This window comes from Platichthys flesus, chromosome 10 (genome assembly GCF_949316205.1).
Source record: "Platichthys flesus chromosome 10, fPlaFle2.1, whole genome shotgun sequence".
Lineage (NCBI taxonomy): Eukaryota > Metazoa > Chordata > Actinopteri > Pleuronectiformes > Pleuronectidae > Platichthys > Platichthys flesus.
This window is the reverse complement of record NC_084954.1, coordinates 9,802,389-9,821,321: the sequence shown is the minus strand read 5'-3', so window position 1 is coordinate 9,821,321 and position 18,933 is coordinate 9,802,389. Positions and strand designations below refer to the sequence as shown.

The window sequence follows — 18,933 nt, the reverse complement described above, 5'->3', positions numbered from 1 at the left end:
TTGGGGAAAACTAGTGGTGTTTTAATAGCCAAATATTGGTGGAAATCAGCTTTAAATGCAACTGTGGAAGGGAATAAAATTACAACACTGTGAGTGCACTAAACTCACTAATGGTAATGGTGAGAAAAGGTTCAATGCAGGAGGAAATTACAAAATCATTACAATATTAGGTAAGATCTGCTGTTGACAGGAGAGATTTGAAAGATGATAAGGCGTTTAGAAAACAGACCTCCTCGGGAAGATTGTTCCCGAAACGATTTCTGAATTAAAGACAGGAGAAAAAAAAGATCATGAAAATATAATTATAGCTGCATCATCACAATAACTACAGGCGTCGGTGCTCACACACAAAGGGTGATTTACAAAAAACATATGTTGCTCATTAGTAGTATTGTTACTGCTGCCATCTGGGCTCAGCCTGGAGGGTGTTCATAGTGGAGGCGTTAATGGAGGTGGAGGTGATGGTGGGGGTATTGATTGAGGTGGTGGGAAGTATTAATGGAGGTGGAGGTGATGGTGATGGAGCTGGTGGGGGGTTTGGTGGAGGTAGTTGAGGTATCGACGGAGGTGGTGGGAGATATTATTGCAGGTGGAGGTAAAAGTGGTGGAGGTGGAGGTGGTGGGAGGTATTAATGAGGGTGGTTGGGACAGTGATGGAGGCGGTGGGAGGTATTAACGGAGGTGGAGGTGATGGTGGAGGAATTGGAGGAGGTGGTGGGGGTGTCAGGTCAGGTCTGGAGGAGCAGGGGAGGAAGGAGGGAGGGAAGGAGTGGGGCCGCAGCGTCACGTGCTCCGCCCTCCTCTCCTATAAACAGCACAGGCACCTCCGGCTACAGCCGCCCGAGCGACGAGCTGCCCCGCGCAGCGAGGGGAGTCGCCTTCTTCTCTTTCGGTTTGTTTTTCAAACAACCACAGAGTCCACGGAGCGAAGCAGCATGGCGCGTCTGCGTTGACCACAACACGGCGACGGGGAACATGGCTGGAGCGTCGCTTGACCAGAAAGTAACGGTGGCGCGACCGACGTCCGCAAAAACGGGAGCGTAAACCCAGCTCCGATTCGTGCGCGGTTTTGTTTTTAAGCCAAGTGTTTCGAAGTTGAAGCCTCGAGTCGTGCTCGTCTCACGGGCGAAAATGGACCGAGGTGGCTGCCAGATGAGTGGCGGCGGAGGAGGCGGCGTTGTGGTTGACGGTCCCGACCGAGGCGGCATGATCACGCTGGAGGACCTGGAGTCTTTCTCCGAGGACCAGCTGTCAGACCCGCGCAGCCTGGAGGAGGACGCGGAGGGCATGGAGGAGGACGAGGACCAGATGCTGCATTACTGGCAGGACGTGGCCAGGGGACACCAGGTGGATGTTGCTCAAGGTAAACAAACAAAAACAAACAAAAAAAAAAAACAAGAAGCTAAACACGGACCAGGTAGTTAGCCTGCTAAGTGAGCGAACAAACACATGCGAGTCCCAGCTTTCTTCTCTTACTTATTATCACACCCACACGGAATAAACGGAGTAGAACAGGAAAAACAACGAGCTTCTTACTGGGCACACAGCTACTTACAGATCAACTTCCTCACGGCACACCACCCTACACACTGACCTAGTTTCCAGGGAGGCGCACGGGCTCCAGTCAGGTCAACACATCCATATTCACGCATTGAACACGAGGCGAAACAACTTTGGAACAGATCCGGAAAACAGGCTGCAATATTAAAAGGGTCAGACTATAACTACGAGGAACACACGCTGTTTTGGCCCTTAAACGATCTGAGGGATTTCCTGGTTGGCTCCATACAGACGAGTAAAGGTTAAATACCTCTATTATTACCAATGCAATAAGTCTGCAAAAGTGGGAAAAACACGGTTGCACAGAAAGCATGAGATCACAAGTGGATCGTGGAATAAGCGTTGAGTTTGCACGTGAGATCGTATTTTAGGGTTTTAAGGAGCAGCTTTCACTAAGATCCAATCTTGAAGCATTTGTTCATTTTGCCTAGTAAATGACAATACTCCACTAGAACAGCACAGTATCATAGACATTATAATATTACAGTGGTAGTGCTATTAATGTTGGAGTATAGACAATATCATTAAAAGGCAAGTCTCACCCCATTACACACAAACACACAACACATCATCACAAACAAAACATACTAAAACACAGAAAAAAAACGGCTAAAAAAACTAAACCTATACAGTAACATAAGCCTACTATGGTACAATAAGACTAGCACTGGTAGCACGGATCTACAATTTGTAAGGTCACATTGACTGAAAGTTTGAAACCCCCCCTCCAGTGATGGCGGACTACTTTTGGGATCATGTTGGTTTGTTTATTTCAGTCAGGCAGCATTGAATGAGGTTTTTGTTATTTTTTTAATTGACTTGATTTGTAACTTTAAAGGTTCAATTATTGCCCTGGGCACATCAGAGAGAATCCCAGATCCAATTAATACATTATGTCAAATAAAAAAATTGGAAGGTGGATCAGACTTTGCTTGATCTACTCGTTCATGTGGATGACACAGGGATCACTAAGGAATGCAACGATATTTTGCCTGATGTTTGCTCCATACACATCCTTATCACTGGGAAGATGGTGTCTGTGTGTGTCAGGGTGCATGTGTATTCTATTAATTGCAAGCTGAGTGGAATGTGGTTCGGGTTGCACAACATTAAACTGCTTTGGAAACTCGGAAAGGAAAAAGAAAAGATGGCCACTGGTCCGGTCTAGCCGCCGAGTCTGACTTCAGCATGCAGTTGAGCCCCAGGCATCAATGTCCGAGCATGACAGATATGTCTATGTGGTCTGTCCTCTCTATTTCCACTTCAGACAACAGTTTTATTGGCAGTGTAATAAACAATAAATGTTCATCCTGAAACCTAAAAAACAATTCACTGATATTTCCAGGTGTCGACTCCAGAGTCTAACAAGTCCAACACTTTCTCTGCAAACTTTTTGCCAAAATTGCATCCTAAGTATGTGAAATCACGAAACGTGGAACTTGTTTCTGTGCTTTCGCTCAAAGAACAAATTTTGTTGACGTATAACTTTTCCACACCAGTCCAGTGGTTGTGCACAGCTGGAGTCTGCATCAGCAGTTGTTTTGACTCTGGAACCTTCCTTATCTAATTAATTACTGCTTATCACAGATCTCCGGCACACAGACCTGAACAATGGACCCATTGTGATAAGCCAAGCCTCCACATTTTAATTTCCAATACAAAGCAATAAAATACAGTTTTCAAAATTGGTCGCATGCAGGTATCTTACTTTGCAATGAAGGAAATAGTGAAAAGACAACTAAATATTAAAGCCTTTTTTATTATTTCAACATGTTGATTGGTAAATGTTAATTGTGACAGCCATGGTTCTTCAACCTTTTTCGGCTCACCTCAACATGAAGCACTATCTACATGTAGCCTCTGTCATTGACTACACAAACATTAACCATCGCTTCAGTAGTTCCTGAAATTGTTTGGTTTTAATTGTTTTTAGATTCTGGGAATAAAATAAAAATTCGTTTTTTTAATTTTTTTATTCTCCCCTCTCCATTTTAGGCTGGTTAATCTATCCGGTATCTGAAGTCCAGCTCTGCCAAATGAGATCTCACTAACACACACTGACACACCCCCCGTCCTCAGACCACAGCACTAATTGATGACTTAGTATGAAATCACTCACTGGGGCTTTGTCACTCAGTGGGGGGATTAGCTGCCTCGCCTGCACTAGCACTGAGGTTGCTGCTCGTAAGTCCTGTGCTTCAATACAGTAACTCCGAACGCGGGTCTTGGCTACGGTAAACTCGCTAATTGGAATGGAGTCATGTGGAGCGGGGTCGGGGTTCGTGTTCAGCCAGTCATACACAAATCAAGCTGCTGAGTGCATGGTGCTGTATTAGCTGCATTAAAAACCACAATTTTTTTTACAGAAAATAACTTTATTCCACCAACTTGCGTCACTCGGTATCCATGGCATCAGAATTCTCTTGACTGCAAATGTAGGACGCTTAAAAGCCATCTCTGCTGTAATTGACTCTTGAGGTACCATCTATTGATACTGTATGAAAAGTCTTTAGCAGATTCCGATTTCCATTCCCTCTCAGTAAAGCTGTTCATTGGAAACAAAGATGGTATTATTTGCTAGGGATATCCACAAGGGCTCTATGTGAAGACAAAGGAGGTCAAGGAGCAGATGTCAAGTGGGTGCATGAAGCCCTCGTAGCTTGAAAACAAGAAGGAATTCATCGCTCATAAAATTCTGGCCAAGGGTGCTTGCAAATGGTTTATTTTAAAATTGCATTCGCGAACACCAAATGAACACTCTATGCACCAAACTGACTGTGACTAGGTGAGAAGTGCCTCAGTACACCATAGTATAGTACAGACAAATTAAAGAGCAGTTCCCTCATGCCAAATGAAAAACACAACTCGGCTGCATGCTGACCCTCTTGACAACTTTCCATTGCACCTTGCAAGACATACTAATTCAAAACGAGTCCCTGCATGAAGCCCGTCTACACAGCAATGTTTTTAAAGTTGGTATATGTGTGAGTGGATGGGTTTATTGACAGCAGTGGAGTAGCTCTTACATAATAGCCTACTTCCTCACACGTATTTAACTTTGCATAACACTGCAAGACAAGACACAATGTTACACATAAAAAATTGAACACACACTCATCACTTATTGTAGAGAGTTGAACTCTGCGTCTAGGGTTACTGCTGTTTGACTAAACTTCAACTCTAGCATATACTTTAGAATCATTATTTTCAATTTAGGGTCTTTCATATTCTGCACAAAATCTCTAAATGATAAACATCTTCCTATTGAAACAACAGATGGAATTTACAAATGTAAGGATTCTCTCCATATTTCCCTGAATTCAAAACCTTGTTTATCACCACATTTTTGCGATAAATGACGTATGTACATTAAACAATCTTCCTCGACAGTGGTTAGTGATGCTTTAGTTGTTGAAAGCTGCTTATAATAAAGAAAAAAGACAGGTTAGTAGAACAGGATCCAAAGTGTAAGTGTAAGTGGCTTCAGGCCAAAACAACACACAAAAACAGGTGCACGTGTCAAATTGGGCTTGGTGACCTCTGAGTCAGCACTAAGCTGCTGTCGGGGTGCTGCTAGCTCATGTGCGTGCAGTACGTGTCTGTGTGTGCTGACAACTTTCACTCTCAGTGAAGCTGACAGCACGCTAACAGGAACCTCATGTTTTACTGTCAACTGTACGAGCCTATTAACCACCGGAGCAACTTTCTCAATCAATAGATTGCATTGCCACCTTGATTTAATGAGATGTTGCTGAGCAAATTCAGACAAACACACTCGCACCACAACTCTCAGCTTTGTTCTTGATCAAAATATTGATAACCCAAACATCATAGACTCCACTGAGCCAGTTGTCCTCCATGAAATTGCTGGTGGTTTTTCTGTTATTTAATCGGAAACACCTTTTGAGTGCCTTCTGGTTGGAGAATGAGGGAGAAGCTACATAGCAGGAATATAAAGTACAGCACAGCTACGACTGGCTGCTGCTGTGGTACCACTCTGTTAATGCCAGTCTATATCTGGCCTTGGGCAGCTTTTTCCACTGTCCACTCCATCAGCTTTAATAACAATTACTCTCTGCGACATCCTGGAACAGCGCTGTGCCTAACCATCTGGCAGCCTTTTCTCACTCAAACGACAGACTCACCTGCCAGCAGATTACTGGAAGTGAGGCTGGTTTATACAGACTAGAGACGTGAAACTCCAAGGGTACTGTGCATAAGATGTGACTGGAACTGAGTTGCATGGGACTAAGTGCAATGTTCTGAAAACCTGTGACATCTCTCTGAGAGGTGGGGCCTAGCTTTTTACTTAAGTACCCAAAAAACACAGCATCAACTAGATTGTTGAATAATTCTTTGGGAACCGCATGTCCTCCCCTACTCTCTCTCTATCTGCCTTTCACAAGCTTACTCTGTCCTATCCATTAAAGGCGATACAAATAACGAAAATAAAATAATCATAATTGCATTTTCTTAATGTCTGAAAACATCTGCTTTCCCTCTCAAGCAGCCGAAGTTGGCTTCTCATTCCTAACAAAGGGTTTTGGCTTCCTTTGTCCAACACAAACACACCAGGATGTCAGTAAACAAACAAAGAGGCAAAAGTATTTTTTTCGCATCAAGACAATAAATATGTGTTTTTGCTCAAGACAGCAATCCATTATTTTTGGACCCCAGTTTAGACTGACCACGTACTGTTTGTCTCTCTGTTGACAGATATGGCAGAACCCATTCAGCAGCTGACCAGCAACAATGAAGGACGCAGCACCAGAGAACACATCCCATTCACTCTGCTTGCTCAGAGAGAAAAGGTATCTGACCCTTTACCGCTTCGCCCATGACACAATCATTGTCTACCCTGCACTGTTGTGCACATTTTCATTTATATGGAAAGGAAAAAGATCAAACAACTATACAACTGTACTTGCACTTGGGGCTAGATCTGCAAATTAAGACCTTGCATATAAAACCAGTCTTTGAAGAGCTATCTAATCTATCTGACTGGAATACTAGAAAAATGAACCGCTGGTTGTAAGAAGATCTCAGCAATGCACAATATCCAAATGTAGTAGCCCATAGAAATCAACTTTGAGCTACATAAGTCAAACCGCACACAGAACTCAGATTGAGCTTGTTTGATGTCATACATTACCTGTACATGAACATGTTATATTACATTAGTCTAACCCAACAAGTTGATTACAAAACCAGTGACGCACTTAACAGCATCTCCATGATTGTTAACACCCTCTAATACACACACACACACACACCCACACACACATACATCAAATAGATCAGGCCTCTTGATTAACATTAGAGCGAGGACACGACCAGCATCTCTGTCTACGATCAACACAAAGGTCGTCTGTATGCGTATGGCGCAGCTACTTATTTTTGACAAGATGATCCTGTGACTCAACACAAAGCCTTTTAAACTCCTTAGGGGACTGTATAAATAAAGAGGGCTAATTGGTTTAACCTGAGTTAATTAGTTCATTTAAAAGTTGGCTGGACAGCCCAGTGAAACAAAGGACAATCATGGCACTCTATTCTTGGAGCAGGTCTCAGTGCTTGGTAAAAGGAAAAGCACGTGGTTGGGAAACGGTACAGAGTCAGTGGGTCATACACCTGAGATGCAATCGTCACAATGTAGGGGGGAAACAACCAACTAAAACCGTAGATATATATATATAGCAAAAAAAATATAGAATATTGTCAGTACGTAAAACTTGCTAGTTTTGTCGATTTTTTTTAAACGGGATACATTTTACAGAATTACACCAGTAACCAATTACGTTGCACCACTTCTGAAAGTTAGTTTGTCCATATAGTTAGTTCAAAAGTCACAATTTACCAACTTCCATATTCACACGACAAACACACGTTTGTAAAACAATGGACAATTCCGAAAATGTTCCGCCCCTTTGCAACCATACTTAGAACAGAACAATTTGCAGAATATTACAGTAAAACTGTTTCATAAAGATACTTAATTCAATTCAACCCAAGTTTTCATCAAGTGTTAACGTTCTGTCTCTCATCTCTACCTTTACAGTGCGGAAAACTGCTCTACGAGAAACGCCACTATGAAAAGGGTCACTGGGCTTGTATAACAATGCGTGAGGACACTTACGAGCAGAGCATCTGTTATGGTTTTATGAAGATAATGAGATACATCTGCAAGCAGAATGCTGTAGGTAAGTCCACGTTCAACTCGTGCAAGCAGCGCCGGCCTGTGGAATCCCGACCTTCCTGTGTTTTCATTTATGGACAACATTACAAAACCAACACTTTTTCAACTCATCCCCAACCATTACTAATGACAACTTCTATCTTCTCCGTGCAGGCATCTACCTGGGCATGACGCTCCCCATCGTGACGATCGTGCGCACAGATGAGACCCACTCACAGATCTCCCATGACGTCACCGTGGCGTACTACCTTCCTATTGAGCATCAGGCCCAGCCCCCACAACCTGAAGACAGCCAGATCATCATAGAAAGCTGGCCCGTCACTGTGGTGTATACAAGGTCAGTAAAGAGTGAAATAAAAATGGCCAGTTCCACTATTTTCAGTCCCTCCTCACGTTAATAATCAGCAATGAGAATTAACGGTGAGTTTGTGTTCTCTGCTCCCAGGCCATTCACCGGTCCCACCAATGAAGTGACCATCATTGACCAGATCAACGCTATGGCAGAGGTGCTCGACTCTCCAAACTTGTGTGTCAACGACTCATTCATTGTGGCCGGCTACACCAACCCTGCCCACAGCAACCGTTCCAACGAGATCTGGTTCCTGGAGCGCTGAGGAACGGGAGGACGCAGCAGCATCCTTGTGTCTGTGACCTCCAGCGTAATAAAGACTCCCTTAACACTGCCCCAACCCAGCCACAGCCTCAGGTGCAAAAACCCACCACTGCTACGTGAAACCACCACCAGCCCATCCCACTCCTCAGCAGTTCAGTCTTGATTTAAAAAGGAAAAAAAAAAGAAAATCTCAAACCCCAGGGAATTTTCAGTCACGTTCATTTAGTTATGTCCTCATCTCACCTCTGAACTGAACCACTGCCACTCGCTCGTGGACATAGTGTAGCATTCATCTCCCGCTCTCACAGAGATGACTAGAACCTTTCCTAAGGACAGTGCTCTCTCGTTAAAGTCGCTCTACCAGTTTCAACTCTTAGCACTCATTGAACATAGTCACCATCGAGAGCAAGATGTAACAGCAGCATGTCTTCGTTTTCTCCCACTGTGGAAACAGGCTCCCAGTGGAATATGCAGCCTTATTATTACCCCCTTTTTCCGTTTGTTGCAATGCTACAATGTCTTGTCATGTTTGGTGAAATTCAATTCACACAAAAAAAAATTGTTTCTCTGTCGTTCTCAAGCTTTCTGAATTGATTTCAACTCCAACACTATTGACCCACTACAGATATAAACTCACTACTTTATTTCTTTAACAATAAGTGCAATACTTACAAGACAACCAGCTACAACAAACCAGTCACAACAGTTCCTGGATCCCTGACCTAGCCCTTCTTAAGGGTGTGTTCAGTGGCAGGTGTTGTTGGTTGGGAACAGAACCGGTGCCTCAAACCAGAAATAAACTCGCACACAATAAGTTGACAACAATGTAGGCGACGCACACGTGAATGTTACGTGGTCATGTGTGTTTGTGCATGAATGTATAGCTACAGGGAGAGAAGGCGAGGACAACAGAACACTTCTAGAAACCAAATGCTGAGAAACTCACTGATCCTACTGCTGAATGACAATCATAAAGTACTTATTATATGTTCATTCTTTTCTTCAGAGAAAACGATTTAACAAAACCAATGCATTCCTCATGCTTCAAGGCACATTCACACAAAGGAATAAGTATGTACCTCTTTATCATGCTCTTTTTATTGCTACTCTGTGTCAATGTTAGTGAGTATGTATTCACTACTGTATCGCAAATGCCACTGCTTCTGAGTAGGAACAGTGTTACCAAGAAAATTAGAGCACAAAGATTACCTCTACTGTGATTATACTCTTACTAAATAGCGATTGAATTCTGTTTTTAGTTCAAGCTGTATTAAATGTTCTATCACCAATATAAGAAGACAAAGTGAAAGATGTATGCTTATCTTTGCTATATTTTGAAATAAAACATACCATTAACATGCAAAAAGAAAAAGAAAGAAAGAAAAAAAATCAAGAACGCAAAGCATCAAACCAGCTACACCGAGAGCTCCCAGTAATACAGGAGTGTTTCTGCTTTGGAAATTCAGTTACTGCTTGGGTGCCAATGAAATTAAACCGGAAGTCAACCAAATCCTTAATGTGTGAGCATTTAAGAAAGAAAAGAACGCGACATGAAATATCATTAAATTTGTTGAATAAAAAAAAAAAAATCAGCTAAATTGAGAGAAATCTTGTTTTATCTAATTTAAACAACGAAAGTGTAAATTGACAGAGAAGAAAGTTTATATTGGAGTTGGGAAAGTTCCTTTTAAAGTAAAAAAAACAGAATTTATTTTGTATGTAATGATTAAAGCGTCAACATAATGCTCTGTGACAACCGTAGTGTGCAAACACTGACAAAGCCATGATACTTATAGGTTTATTTTCCCTTTTAAGAGCCTGGTTATATGGGAACATCAAGTGTGAGCATCGACTTTGTTTTTCCCTTTTTTCTTTTGCTTAATTTTTTTAGTGTTTTGCAAACGTGTGCAGTACTGTGAACGTTCAAGAGCAACAAGAGCTACTGTGGTTTTCTTTGTTAAATAAAAATGTGCTTGTCTCCTGTCTTTTGAAAAATCGACTGTGATCCTGGTTTTTATTGGACTTTTACACACAACACACATGCTCAAAACAATGCTGGGGGTATTGCTCCTAAAAAAAAGGGGGGGGGGGTTTCAGCTTCAAACTCTTTATTAACCTTCTGGGGTCGAAAAGCATTAATTAAAAATGTCTTCTTAAATTTGTCTTTAACAGGCACTACTTTATAACATGATATAATAATAAATTGACTTTGAGAATTAGGTTTAAAAGAAAAGTTGGCCCTAAAGCTGAAATGTTTTTTTTTTAAATTCATTATACCGCTTGCGAAAATACACATTACTCAATCGGATATTGGTTATCAAAAGTCAAAGCTTCACAAAACTGGGGGGGCAATATGAATGAAAACAGAGCCGGCCCTCCCAGTGAGCCAACTGAGGGCACCCCTGGTGGCCCTGCAATCCTGGATGATTGGGTGATAAGTGTGAATCATAGTTTATTTCATCGAAAATGAGCAACAAAGAAGTACGTACATAAAGCAGCCTGCCAGTTTGACTGTGAAAATGAAGAACAAACCTGTAAAAAGAAAGAACCTCCACAAACACAATATATATATATATATATATATATTTTTTTTAAGGTTGTAATCATGTACAATAACTTGTTCCATGATTATTTCAATCTTTTACGGGCCCTCTAAAAAATAGTACATTAATATGAAATAACAGCCAAAAATGACATTTTATAAAACCCTTTTAGTCTGTCACTCTATTTCCGCCAAACATAAGCGCGACTGAAATACACTGCCAGAGCGGAGATGAGCGTAGTTCAGACTGATCCGTGTGTAGGGACGGGATCAAATGTGTCAAACCATAAGGGGCCACACCCTCCTTTGTTTGGAGACATGTTGTGTTACCCATGTCACAAGAAGAGCCAGGGCTAAGTTACCGGAGCACAGTAACATGACGACCTCTCACACGATCGACACACATTCTATAGTGGTGCTCATTGTACAGTACATGACACCGTATACAGTATCTCATGAAGAGGCGAGAGGACAACAACAGGAAAAGAATAAATAATAAATGTTTAACAGCATTAATATAGAACGTATGTGTTAGAACGTGTGTGTTTTCAATACCCATGGAATACAGCTGCAACTTAAGCTCTAAGTTACAACATTTGTTTCCATTACAACACAACACAGGGTGTAAAATTAACCATACCTCAGTAGATGGTTGGAAACATTTGACCTAGTTGCAGGTAGAAACCATTTTCTCCCTCCTGTTACCGGCTCCGATAACTGGACTTCGGCCGATACCAGTGCATTCATGAAGAGAACTTATAAAACGTATATTTTAACAGCGGTATGCTGTATGGATTGCTAGCACTGTTGTATGGCCTGCCTCGGGTTCAACTCTTTCGAAACAAAAACGAAAAAGGTCTTTTATGATCTAGTGTGACGGTTAAAACTAAAAAAAGGACGTAAACAAAACAAAAATCTAAATGAAACACCCTTGGAAAACATGAGTAGGATTATTTTATATTGAATTTCTGCCAATAGATCCTTTCACCTGAACCTTTAAGCCTCATGACTGGGAAGAAATTACTTCTTTGCCAATCTGAAAAAAGGTGTGTGGCAGTGCAGAGCAACTTCTGTTTTAGAGAGGTGAAGAAGTTGTCTCCGGGGAAAGAAAATCACAATATTACCATGGATTACCATGCAGTACCTCTGCATGAATAGCTCATTTTTCCAATCTTCTCAACAATCATTAATTTCCACCTGAATAACGTCAGTAATGCTCATTTTACACCTGAGCACACGTTATATCTGTGTTGTTAGCTGTCTGGTCAAATTACGGGAGGGCAGAGAGACATGAAGGTTAACGAGCAGGGCGCAGACAGCTTCCAGTCTGGAGGTAACATGAAGAGAAGGTGAAACATAATGAAAAGACAGAGCGAACGCGGAGTGATAAGGACGAGCTCCCACTATTATTACAAAATGATCCGAGAGGAATCAGACAGGAGGGAAGAATGTAAAGCAGGTCTGAACTCCCGAATGCAGGCGTCACATTCCAGCTGCCCAACCATGAGACAGATTAAAAGTGTAGCTGCACGTTTACAGTCTACATCAGGCGGTGCACCGACCCGGGTGAGGGGAGAGGGGAGAGAGAGAGCCTGCAGGGTGCATTAATAATCCAGAATGTCTAATAAAGACAGAGAGCCACAACAACAAGTGTAACAGTCGGCTTCGAGACAAATCAATTCATCTGGCACCAGTTCACAGTATACAACCAAATAAGTGAGAGGGACAGAAGTGTATAGCAGGGAAAATTTGTTTTCAGAGCCGAAGCCAGCAAACACTTACCACAAGGTGGCAGCAAAGCACCAAAAAACAAAGTCACAATGGTAAATCCAACAATGGAACGTTTGAATCATGGACCATACTCAAGGTTCAACTTTGAATTCTTGCTGATTCTTGCCATTTATTTTCTCTCTACTTGGACTGACAATTCAGGTGTTTTCTTTTGCTTTTGCTCAATATGAAGCTTCACGGCGTGGGCCTACCTGCAGGTAGCGCGCCTGATGAGCAGAGAGGGCCTCTCCCAGCGGAACCACCACTTTCTCCACGCTGCGCTGGTGGGAGTGGGCCCGGATGTCGGGGCTTTCCTCTGAACGCAGCTCGATGTGGGAGATGAGCAAATTAGAGATCACCGACTGCACCGACTGCAGGGATGGAAGAAAAGAGGAATGGTGGAGGCAAGACATGCAACTTATTGTTTACAGCACATAGGACCACAGAGACAAAAAAAACAATCAAATAACTGTAGATTGTTTTTACCTTTGTATCCCCACCTGGTGTTGCGCTCAGGGCCAGGATGCGGAATTGCAGAGTCTGGCTGCCGAGCTGTCTGATCACCTGAGTGTCAGAGAGAAGAGTAAGTGGAGGACATTACCGGCATCATTTATAAATGGATAGAAGATTTAATAAACTAAGTGTTCCGATGCAAACCTGAGGAGGCATCGCTGCAAAAGAAAACACAAGTTGGCAAGTAGCTCAAGTCCTCTAATATGGTATGTGTCATTTTATATTCCAATATGACAATAACTAACATTGCAGTGCATTCCTCAAAAACCAATTAATAATCTGTTCATGGATAAAGTAACCAGGTGGTAAAGTTAACCTGAGCTGGTGGAATTGATAACAATTGAAAGAGAAATCGGACAAATCAAAGTAAGTAATTACATTGATGAAATCTATATACAGTATTATTGCCAGTCAATAGTATTCTAGCAGCTAGAGGGATACATGGAAAGCTTCCCTGGCAAACATCACCCAATCCTATTATATATTAATACAAGTTTCACAATGAGTTCAAGATGCTTTTCGCACTGTGAAAATCTGGATATTAAGAAGAATAGATATAGGATGGATTGTTAAAATCTGCTCCATAAGTTTGACTTCAGCTTCCACAGATTGTTGACAACCTGTACATTTCAAGAGTGAAGTTTTCTTGAAGGACTATCACTTCCATGTGGGTTTATTGCAGGTTCACTATGAAAATTTGACTTTGAGAGTAAAATACAACAATAATATTATCAGCACTGACATGAAAGTGAACAGAAAGGAAAGCTGTGCTCATCAGTGGGAAGCGTGCGTACCTGGCAGTAGGCGTGGTTGCCCAGAGCCTTGTGGGCCTCATCGATCACCACACACTTCACCTGCTGAGCTGGACACGTGCCTCTGGACAAATCGTTCACCATCACCTGAGGGGTGAGGAAGAAGAGGCGCTTGGACCTCCACACCTCCTGTCTCTGCTTGGCTGCTGTGCTGCCTGTGGGTGGGTAGAGCCTGTCCTGTTAGTTACACCTTAAAGGGATGGTTCACCAAAAAATGAAGCACTATGCCGATGGAGGTGGTGGTTGAAGTGTTTGAGTACACAAAACACTTTCGGAGTTTCAGGGGGAAACAGCGCTGCAGCCAAATCCAGTAGCAGTATGAAGTAATGTTGTGCTTTTATTTCTGTTGATTTTCTGTTTGAAGAAGTGGTCACCATTTACTTCAATTGTATTGAAATTGGCTGCAACGCTGTTTAACCCCCTGAATCTCCAAAAGCGTCTTATGGACTCAAACACTTCACCCACCACCTCAATCGACGTAGTGATGAGTAGTTAATGAGTGAGTTTTCATTTTGGGGTGAAGTATCCCTTTAAGGATAATATAGATGTTTGCATTTTATACATATTATACCTGTCAGCTCAGCCATGTGGGCCTGTGGGGTCCCCATCACTTTATGGCAGGCTTCGATCTGTTGTGCCACCAGGGGTTTGGTGGGGGCCATGAACACGATCTTCCCCGATGGATACCAGCGGTAGAAGTTGTACATGACCACAGAGGCTATGAAGGTTTTCCCCAGACCAGTGGGCAGACACACCAGTGTGTTGTGGAACAGAGCCGCCTCTGAGATCTTCAGCTGGTACTCCCTGAGGGGGTAGTTGGTGGGGTAGATCCACACTTTAGCTGAGGAGCTGTCAAAGCCGGGGAGCTCTGGGTATGTCTGCCCAGCTGAGGGGTCTGGAGACCGGGCACTGACCTCTGCTCCTGCAGGGTTGTCATCTTGGGGAGGGTTCGCACTGTCAAGTCGCAGGCTCCTCTCAGCCTCGTAGACAGCCACCACCATGAGATCGTCGTCGTCATCTTCATCTGCACAGGGCTCCTCTGTCCGAGCTGGGGTCTGGGCTGGGTGTGAGGACCCCTGACCGATCTCAGTCCACAGGGGGTTGGGAGGAGGAAGTGTTGCGGGGACCTGAGATGAGTTGCTCGGGGTAGTCCTGCGCCGTCCAGCGGCTTTCACGCCATCTTTCCTCGGTTGAGCGGATTTGTTTTGGGGCGCAGCGGAGCCCCACGTCTGGAACAAAGTCCTCTGGTTGGAGCCGGCGCTCATGTTCGCTAACTTGAGGCGAAAAACTTAAACTTACAGCGACACCTGAGGAGCAGGAACATCACAAACCGAATATACAACAAACCCGGGGTCACTTCCGCTATCGCTTTTCCAAAATAAACCACCACGTACATGACGACGGTCCTATTCTGGAGTCATTTCGGTCAGTTGAACACAGTTTTTTATAGTAAATCGGTAATTTCTGTGTGTTTACGGTGATACAATTTGCTAAATACTCAACCGGTTTACGCAGACGGTTAAATTCCGCACCGAGGTACTTTTATTTTTTCAATTTGACACCGGAACTAAATGAACAGTTTGACTTCTTCTCCCGCTTTCCGTAGCACGCTCCTTCACGTTACCATAGCAATGGAGAGGAGGAAGTGGGAGACGACACTCACACACTTTCAGGTAACAACGTCAACTACGTAAAATAACTTACCTGCTTCTAAAGTCGAGTTTCGTCTTTAAACCTACGGACTTCTGGCTGTACTTAGCTACTTAAGCTAACCTTCGAAATCAGCTGCTGGTGTTAGCTATTGCTTTAGCATCAAGTGTCTGTAGTTATCACTCGTCCATCAGTCAAATTCTGTTTGTGTAGCGCATATTCACAGATCACACTTTGTCTCATGGGGATGAACGAGCAGCGACATCCTCGGTTCTTAACCCTCAACAAGGAAAAACTACCAAAACAAACACTATTGACTTGGAAAACGTAGCAACCGCAGAGAGACTAACGACCACCAACACGATCCACATATCGTAGTTATTTATGTACATATGTTGTGTGTTGTATTTGATTCCTGTATGTTGTGTGTGGCTCATGATACGCAAGTTGCAAACGGTTAAATAAAGTTACTTGAAGTGAGTTTTAAATTGAAGTTGTGCTCTCCCCTCCTCTTCTCATTAGGCTCGTGCACGTGGATATCTGGTGAGACGGGAAGTAGGTCGTGCACGTGAAGACTTTGAGGACATAGTGAAAGAGATTGATGGAGGTCTGAGGCACCTGCAGTGGACGAGGACGGTTATCCCCATCCCTCACTTCACAGACACTGTAAGTAACTGGAGTTGTTATGACGAGAGGGGCGTTCATCAGCTTTTTGATGAGTTTCTCATACTTTCAATGTCCATGTTTGATCAGGATGACCCGTTTCCACGACATAGCCGCAAGGCTTCAGATCCAGGACTAGATGTCGGCACCTGTCCTCAGAGATCGGGAACAGCACCATCGCGGGACAGAGAGGAAGACCAGACTCTCCTTTTGAAGAAGACAGAGGCGGAGAGAGAAGGCCCAACCCATCTTTCCAGCGGCTGTGACGGAGACGTGGAGGGCCCTGGACAGGGGGAGCAGGAGGGAGATCAAAATGAAGAGGCAGGGGACAGCATAGGAGACTCCACCACCCTCTGGAGCAGTTTGGAGCTGGATGAGAACCACAGTGACTGTCACCAGGGTGAGAGTCGGCCTCATTATTTTCATAATCTTATAACATATTAAAATGTGTGAAGAAAAAGCACATCACAGTTTCCAAGAACTCAAGGAGATGTCTAGCGATTGCTTGATTATGCCAAATGAACAGAAACCAATGATGTGCAATGAACAGATGTATAAAAGTGAAAAGCATAGAACTTTTAGTTTTTTAGAAGCTAGAACATTTTTAAATAAAGTCTATTGACAAATAATTTGATAAAGCTTTAACACAAATTGTGTCTAAGCACTGGAAAAATAGATACCTGAATAGTTTACTATGCTATAGATGAGTCAGTGACCTCTGTCTACATTTTTAAATGGCCTCAAGAAAATTGACCAAACACTCAAAAAAGTACTTTCGACAATTTCGGATCTCTCAACATAGTGTGATGTTTTTTTCACTTGTTTAGTGGAGCAAAAAAACATGATGAGAAGTAAAAAGATTTTAACCATAATAATTGTTTCACATCTGGTGTAATGAGAAGACCTTACCAGTCATTTTGAATGTTCTCATCGCCTGTTCAGGTCCCCGGCAGTACTGCTTGGCTCAGGAGGTGCCACGCACTCCGGAGGCCCTGTGTCTCCATAGAAACACGCTGACCATGGAGCTGGTCTGGCTTCAACAGGCCATTGAAAGCAGGAAAAAGGTGAGACGGAGAAAGGGGGAGATGTAGTGTTTCCTTACGGTCATTCAGCAGTGGCAGTCTCCTGCTGAAAGAAAATTGCCTCGACTGTGCAAGGCAGAATTTATTCAGTGGCCCCAGAAGAGAAGTCAGTACAAAAGGTCGAAGAAGTAGCATTCATTCTGTTAAAACTTTCCCCAGTGCGTGCGTTCACGAACTGTCGGGTTGCCGCATGCCCTCTCTCTCCTCACTCTCCCACTGACCTGCCCTAACTTTACACTTTAACAATAAATACCATCAATAATCAGAAGTTATTCGGACCCACATAGGACTTCAAGTTTAGCTGTTTGTCTGATTCACTCTAGAGATTATGAAACTCTTATTTAAGCACACGGACAACATTCACTGTAAACTAAATTTGGATTCAGATAAAACAGGATTTTGTTTTTTTAAAAGAAAATGATTATGCAGCTGTACACAGAAAATCACAGCGAAACATGTTTGTCTGTGTATGTAATGATTTGAACTTTAAACCCCAAACCCTATATAGATTTGTGGTCATGTATTTTGAGTGTTTTGTTCACCCATCTATAACTATAACAACACAGATTTGTTTTTGTTTGTTTAGCTCTATTTTAGACTTATAGGTCCTTATCAGTGTAATTGGAAAATTAATAAATAACATATTACAAAATAATCTAGAAATACAAATAGTGAAACTTAAAAATATTTGTTTCCCGAGAGCAAGATGAGTCGTAGTTGTTGTCCTTATGATCACATTATTATTTTTTAAGTCAGTTAATCGAAATGTACATTTCAGTCCTCAGCACAGAATGAAAGGTGGGGACTTTACCGTTCAACGATCATTTTCCCTTTTTCTTTTCCCCTCCAGTACTTATCCCTGAAGGACAGACTGACCATATCCTGACAGCACAAGTCATCTGTATGAAGTTAATAATATGGGACTATAAGCCGGACACCTGTCCATCACCAGAAGTCACTGTGATATCAGCAGTTTAAACTGTTTTTACAATTATTTAAAGAAATTATTTATAAAAAAGTTGGTCATGTGTTTGATTAAATGTGTTTGTTGTTTGTGTAAATAAAAAAATAAAAAAAAGTTATTTTTCTGAAACAGTTTTCTCTTTGGTGATATTTTTCAGTTGTCAGTGCACAAGTTTAACTTATATTGTCCTTGTAGCATGAGTTGCAAGAGGCCAAGGTAGTTAACTATTGTGGAGGAAGAAGCTCTATTGAAAGGAGCTCATGGGAGGATCCGTGGCTCTAAACAAGTTTGTGTTTAATCTCACAGAAGCTCAAATTTCCCATGTAGACGGTGGACTCCGATGAATGAGCGCCTCACTCATCACAGGGCGCTCATTCACACCAGAGGCTCCTATTAAACTGCTGTTGTCATATGCTGTTAGTGTCTTAAAGGTTAAAAAGTATCATTTAAGGTTAAAAATATATCCCAAGATGCCCTTTCCTCCAAAAGAAGCCTTGTTTTGATTGTTGTAGTTAAAAAGACTTGTGAGGATTTTTCAAAATAAATGTAATGACTCTGTCACCTTCTA

The 18,933-nt window shown here is 42.5% G+C and overlaps 3 protein-coding genes across 5 annotated transcripts in view; 2 read left to right on the top strand and 1 right to left on the bottom strand.

Moving 5' to 3' along the window:
* Nucleotides 1-15,457, bottom strand: part of fancm (FA complementation group M) — a 39,000-nt gene extending 23,543 nt beyond the window's left edge. For 2 of the 3 annotated variants that reach the window (XM_062396834.1, XM_062396835.1), the window contains exons 1-4: nucleotides 14,578-15,441; nucleotides 13,989-14,161; nucleotides 13,168-13,245; nucleotides 12,894-13,052 (exon numbers count right to left, since the gene is read on the bottom strand). In XM_062396834.1, coding sequence (XP_062252818.1) covers nucleotides 12,894-13,052; nucleotides 13,168-13,245; nucleotides 13,989-14,161; nucleotides 14,578-15,271 — 1,104 coding nt within the window. In that variant the 5' untranslated portion in view covers nucleotides 15,272-15,441. Of the gene's footprint in view, nucleotides 1-12,893; nucleotides 13,053-13,167; nucleotides 13,246-13,988; nucleotides 14,162-14,577 lie in introns of all 3 variants that reach the window. The other variant, XM_062396837.1, reaches the window with a different exon arrangement.
* On the top strand, nucleotides 818-10,366 carry soul3 (heme-binding protein soul3). The gene is made up of 5 exons (XM_062396841.1): nucleotides 818-1,363; nucleotides 6,277-6,371; nucleotides 7,619-7,760; nucleotides 7,910-8,093; nucleotides 8,202-10,366. Exons 1-5 carry the CDS (start codon nucleotides 1,132-1,134, stop codon nucleotides 8,368-8,370), a joined length of 822 nt encoding a protein of 273 aa, XP_062252825.1. The 5' UTR covers nucleotides 818-1,131; the 3' UTR covers nucleotides 8,371-10,366.
* A 91-nt stretch (nucleotides 15,458-15,548) lies between the features above and the next one.
* Nucleotides 15,549-18,480, top strand: iqcc (IQ motif containing C). Its single transcript, XM_062396842.1, has 5 exons — nucleotides 15,549-15,679; nucleotides 16,179-16,322; nucleotides 16,410-16,719; nucleotides 17,262-17,383; nucleotides 18,252-18,480. The coding sequence occupies exons 1-5, from the start codon at nucleotides 15,578-15,580 to the stop codon at nucleotides 18,285-18,287; spliced, it is 714 nt and encodes a 237-aa protein (XP_062252826.1). The 5' UTR covers nucleotides 15,549-15,577; the 3' UTR covers nucleotides 18,288-18,480.
* The last annotated feature ends 453 nt before the right edge of the window (nucleotides 18,481-18,933 follow it).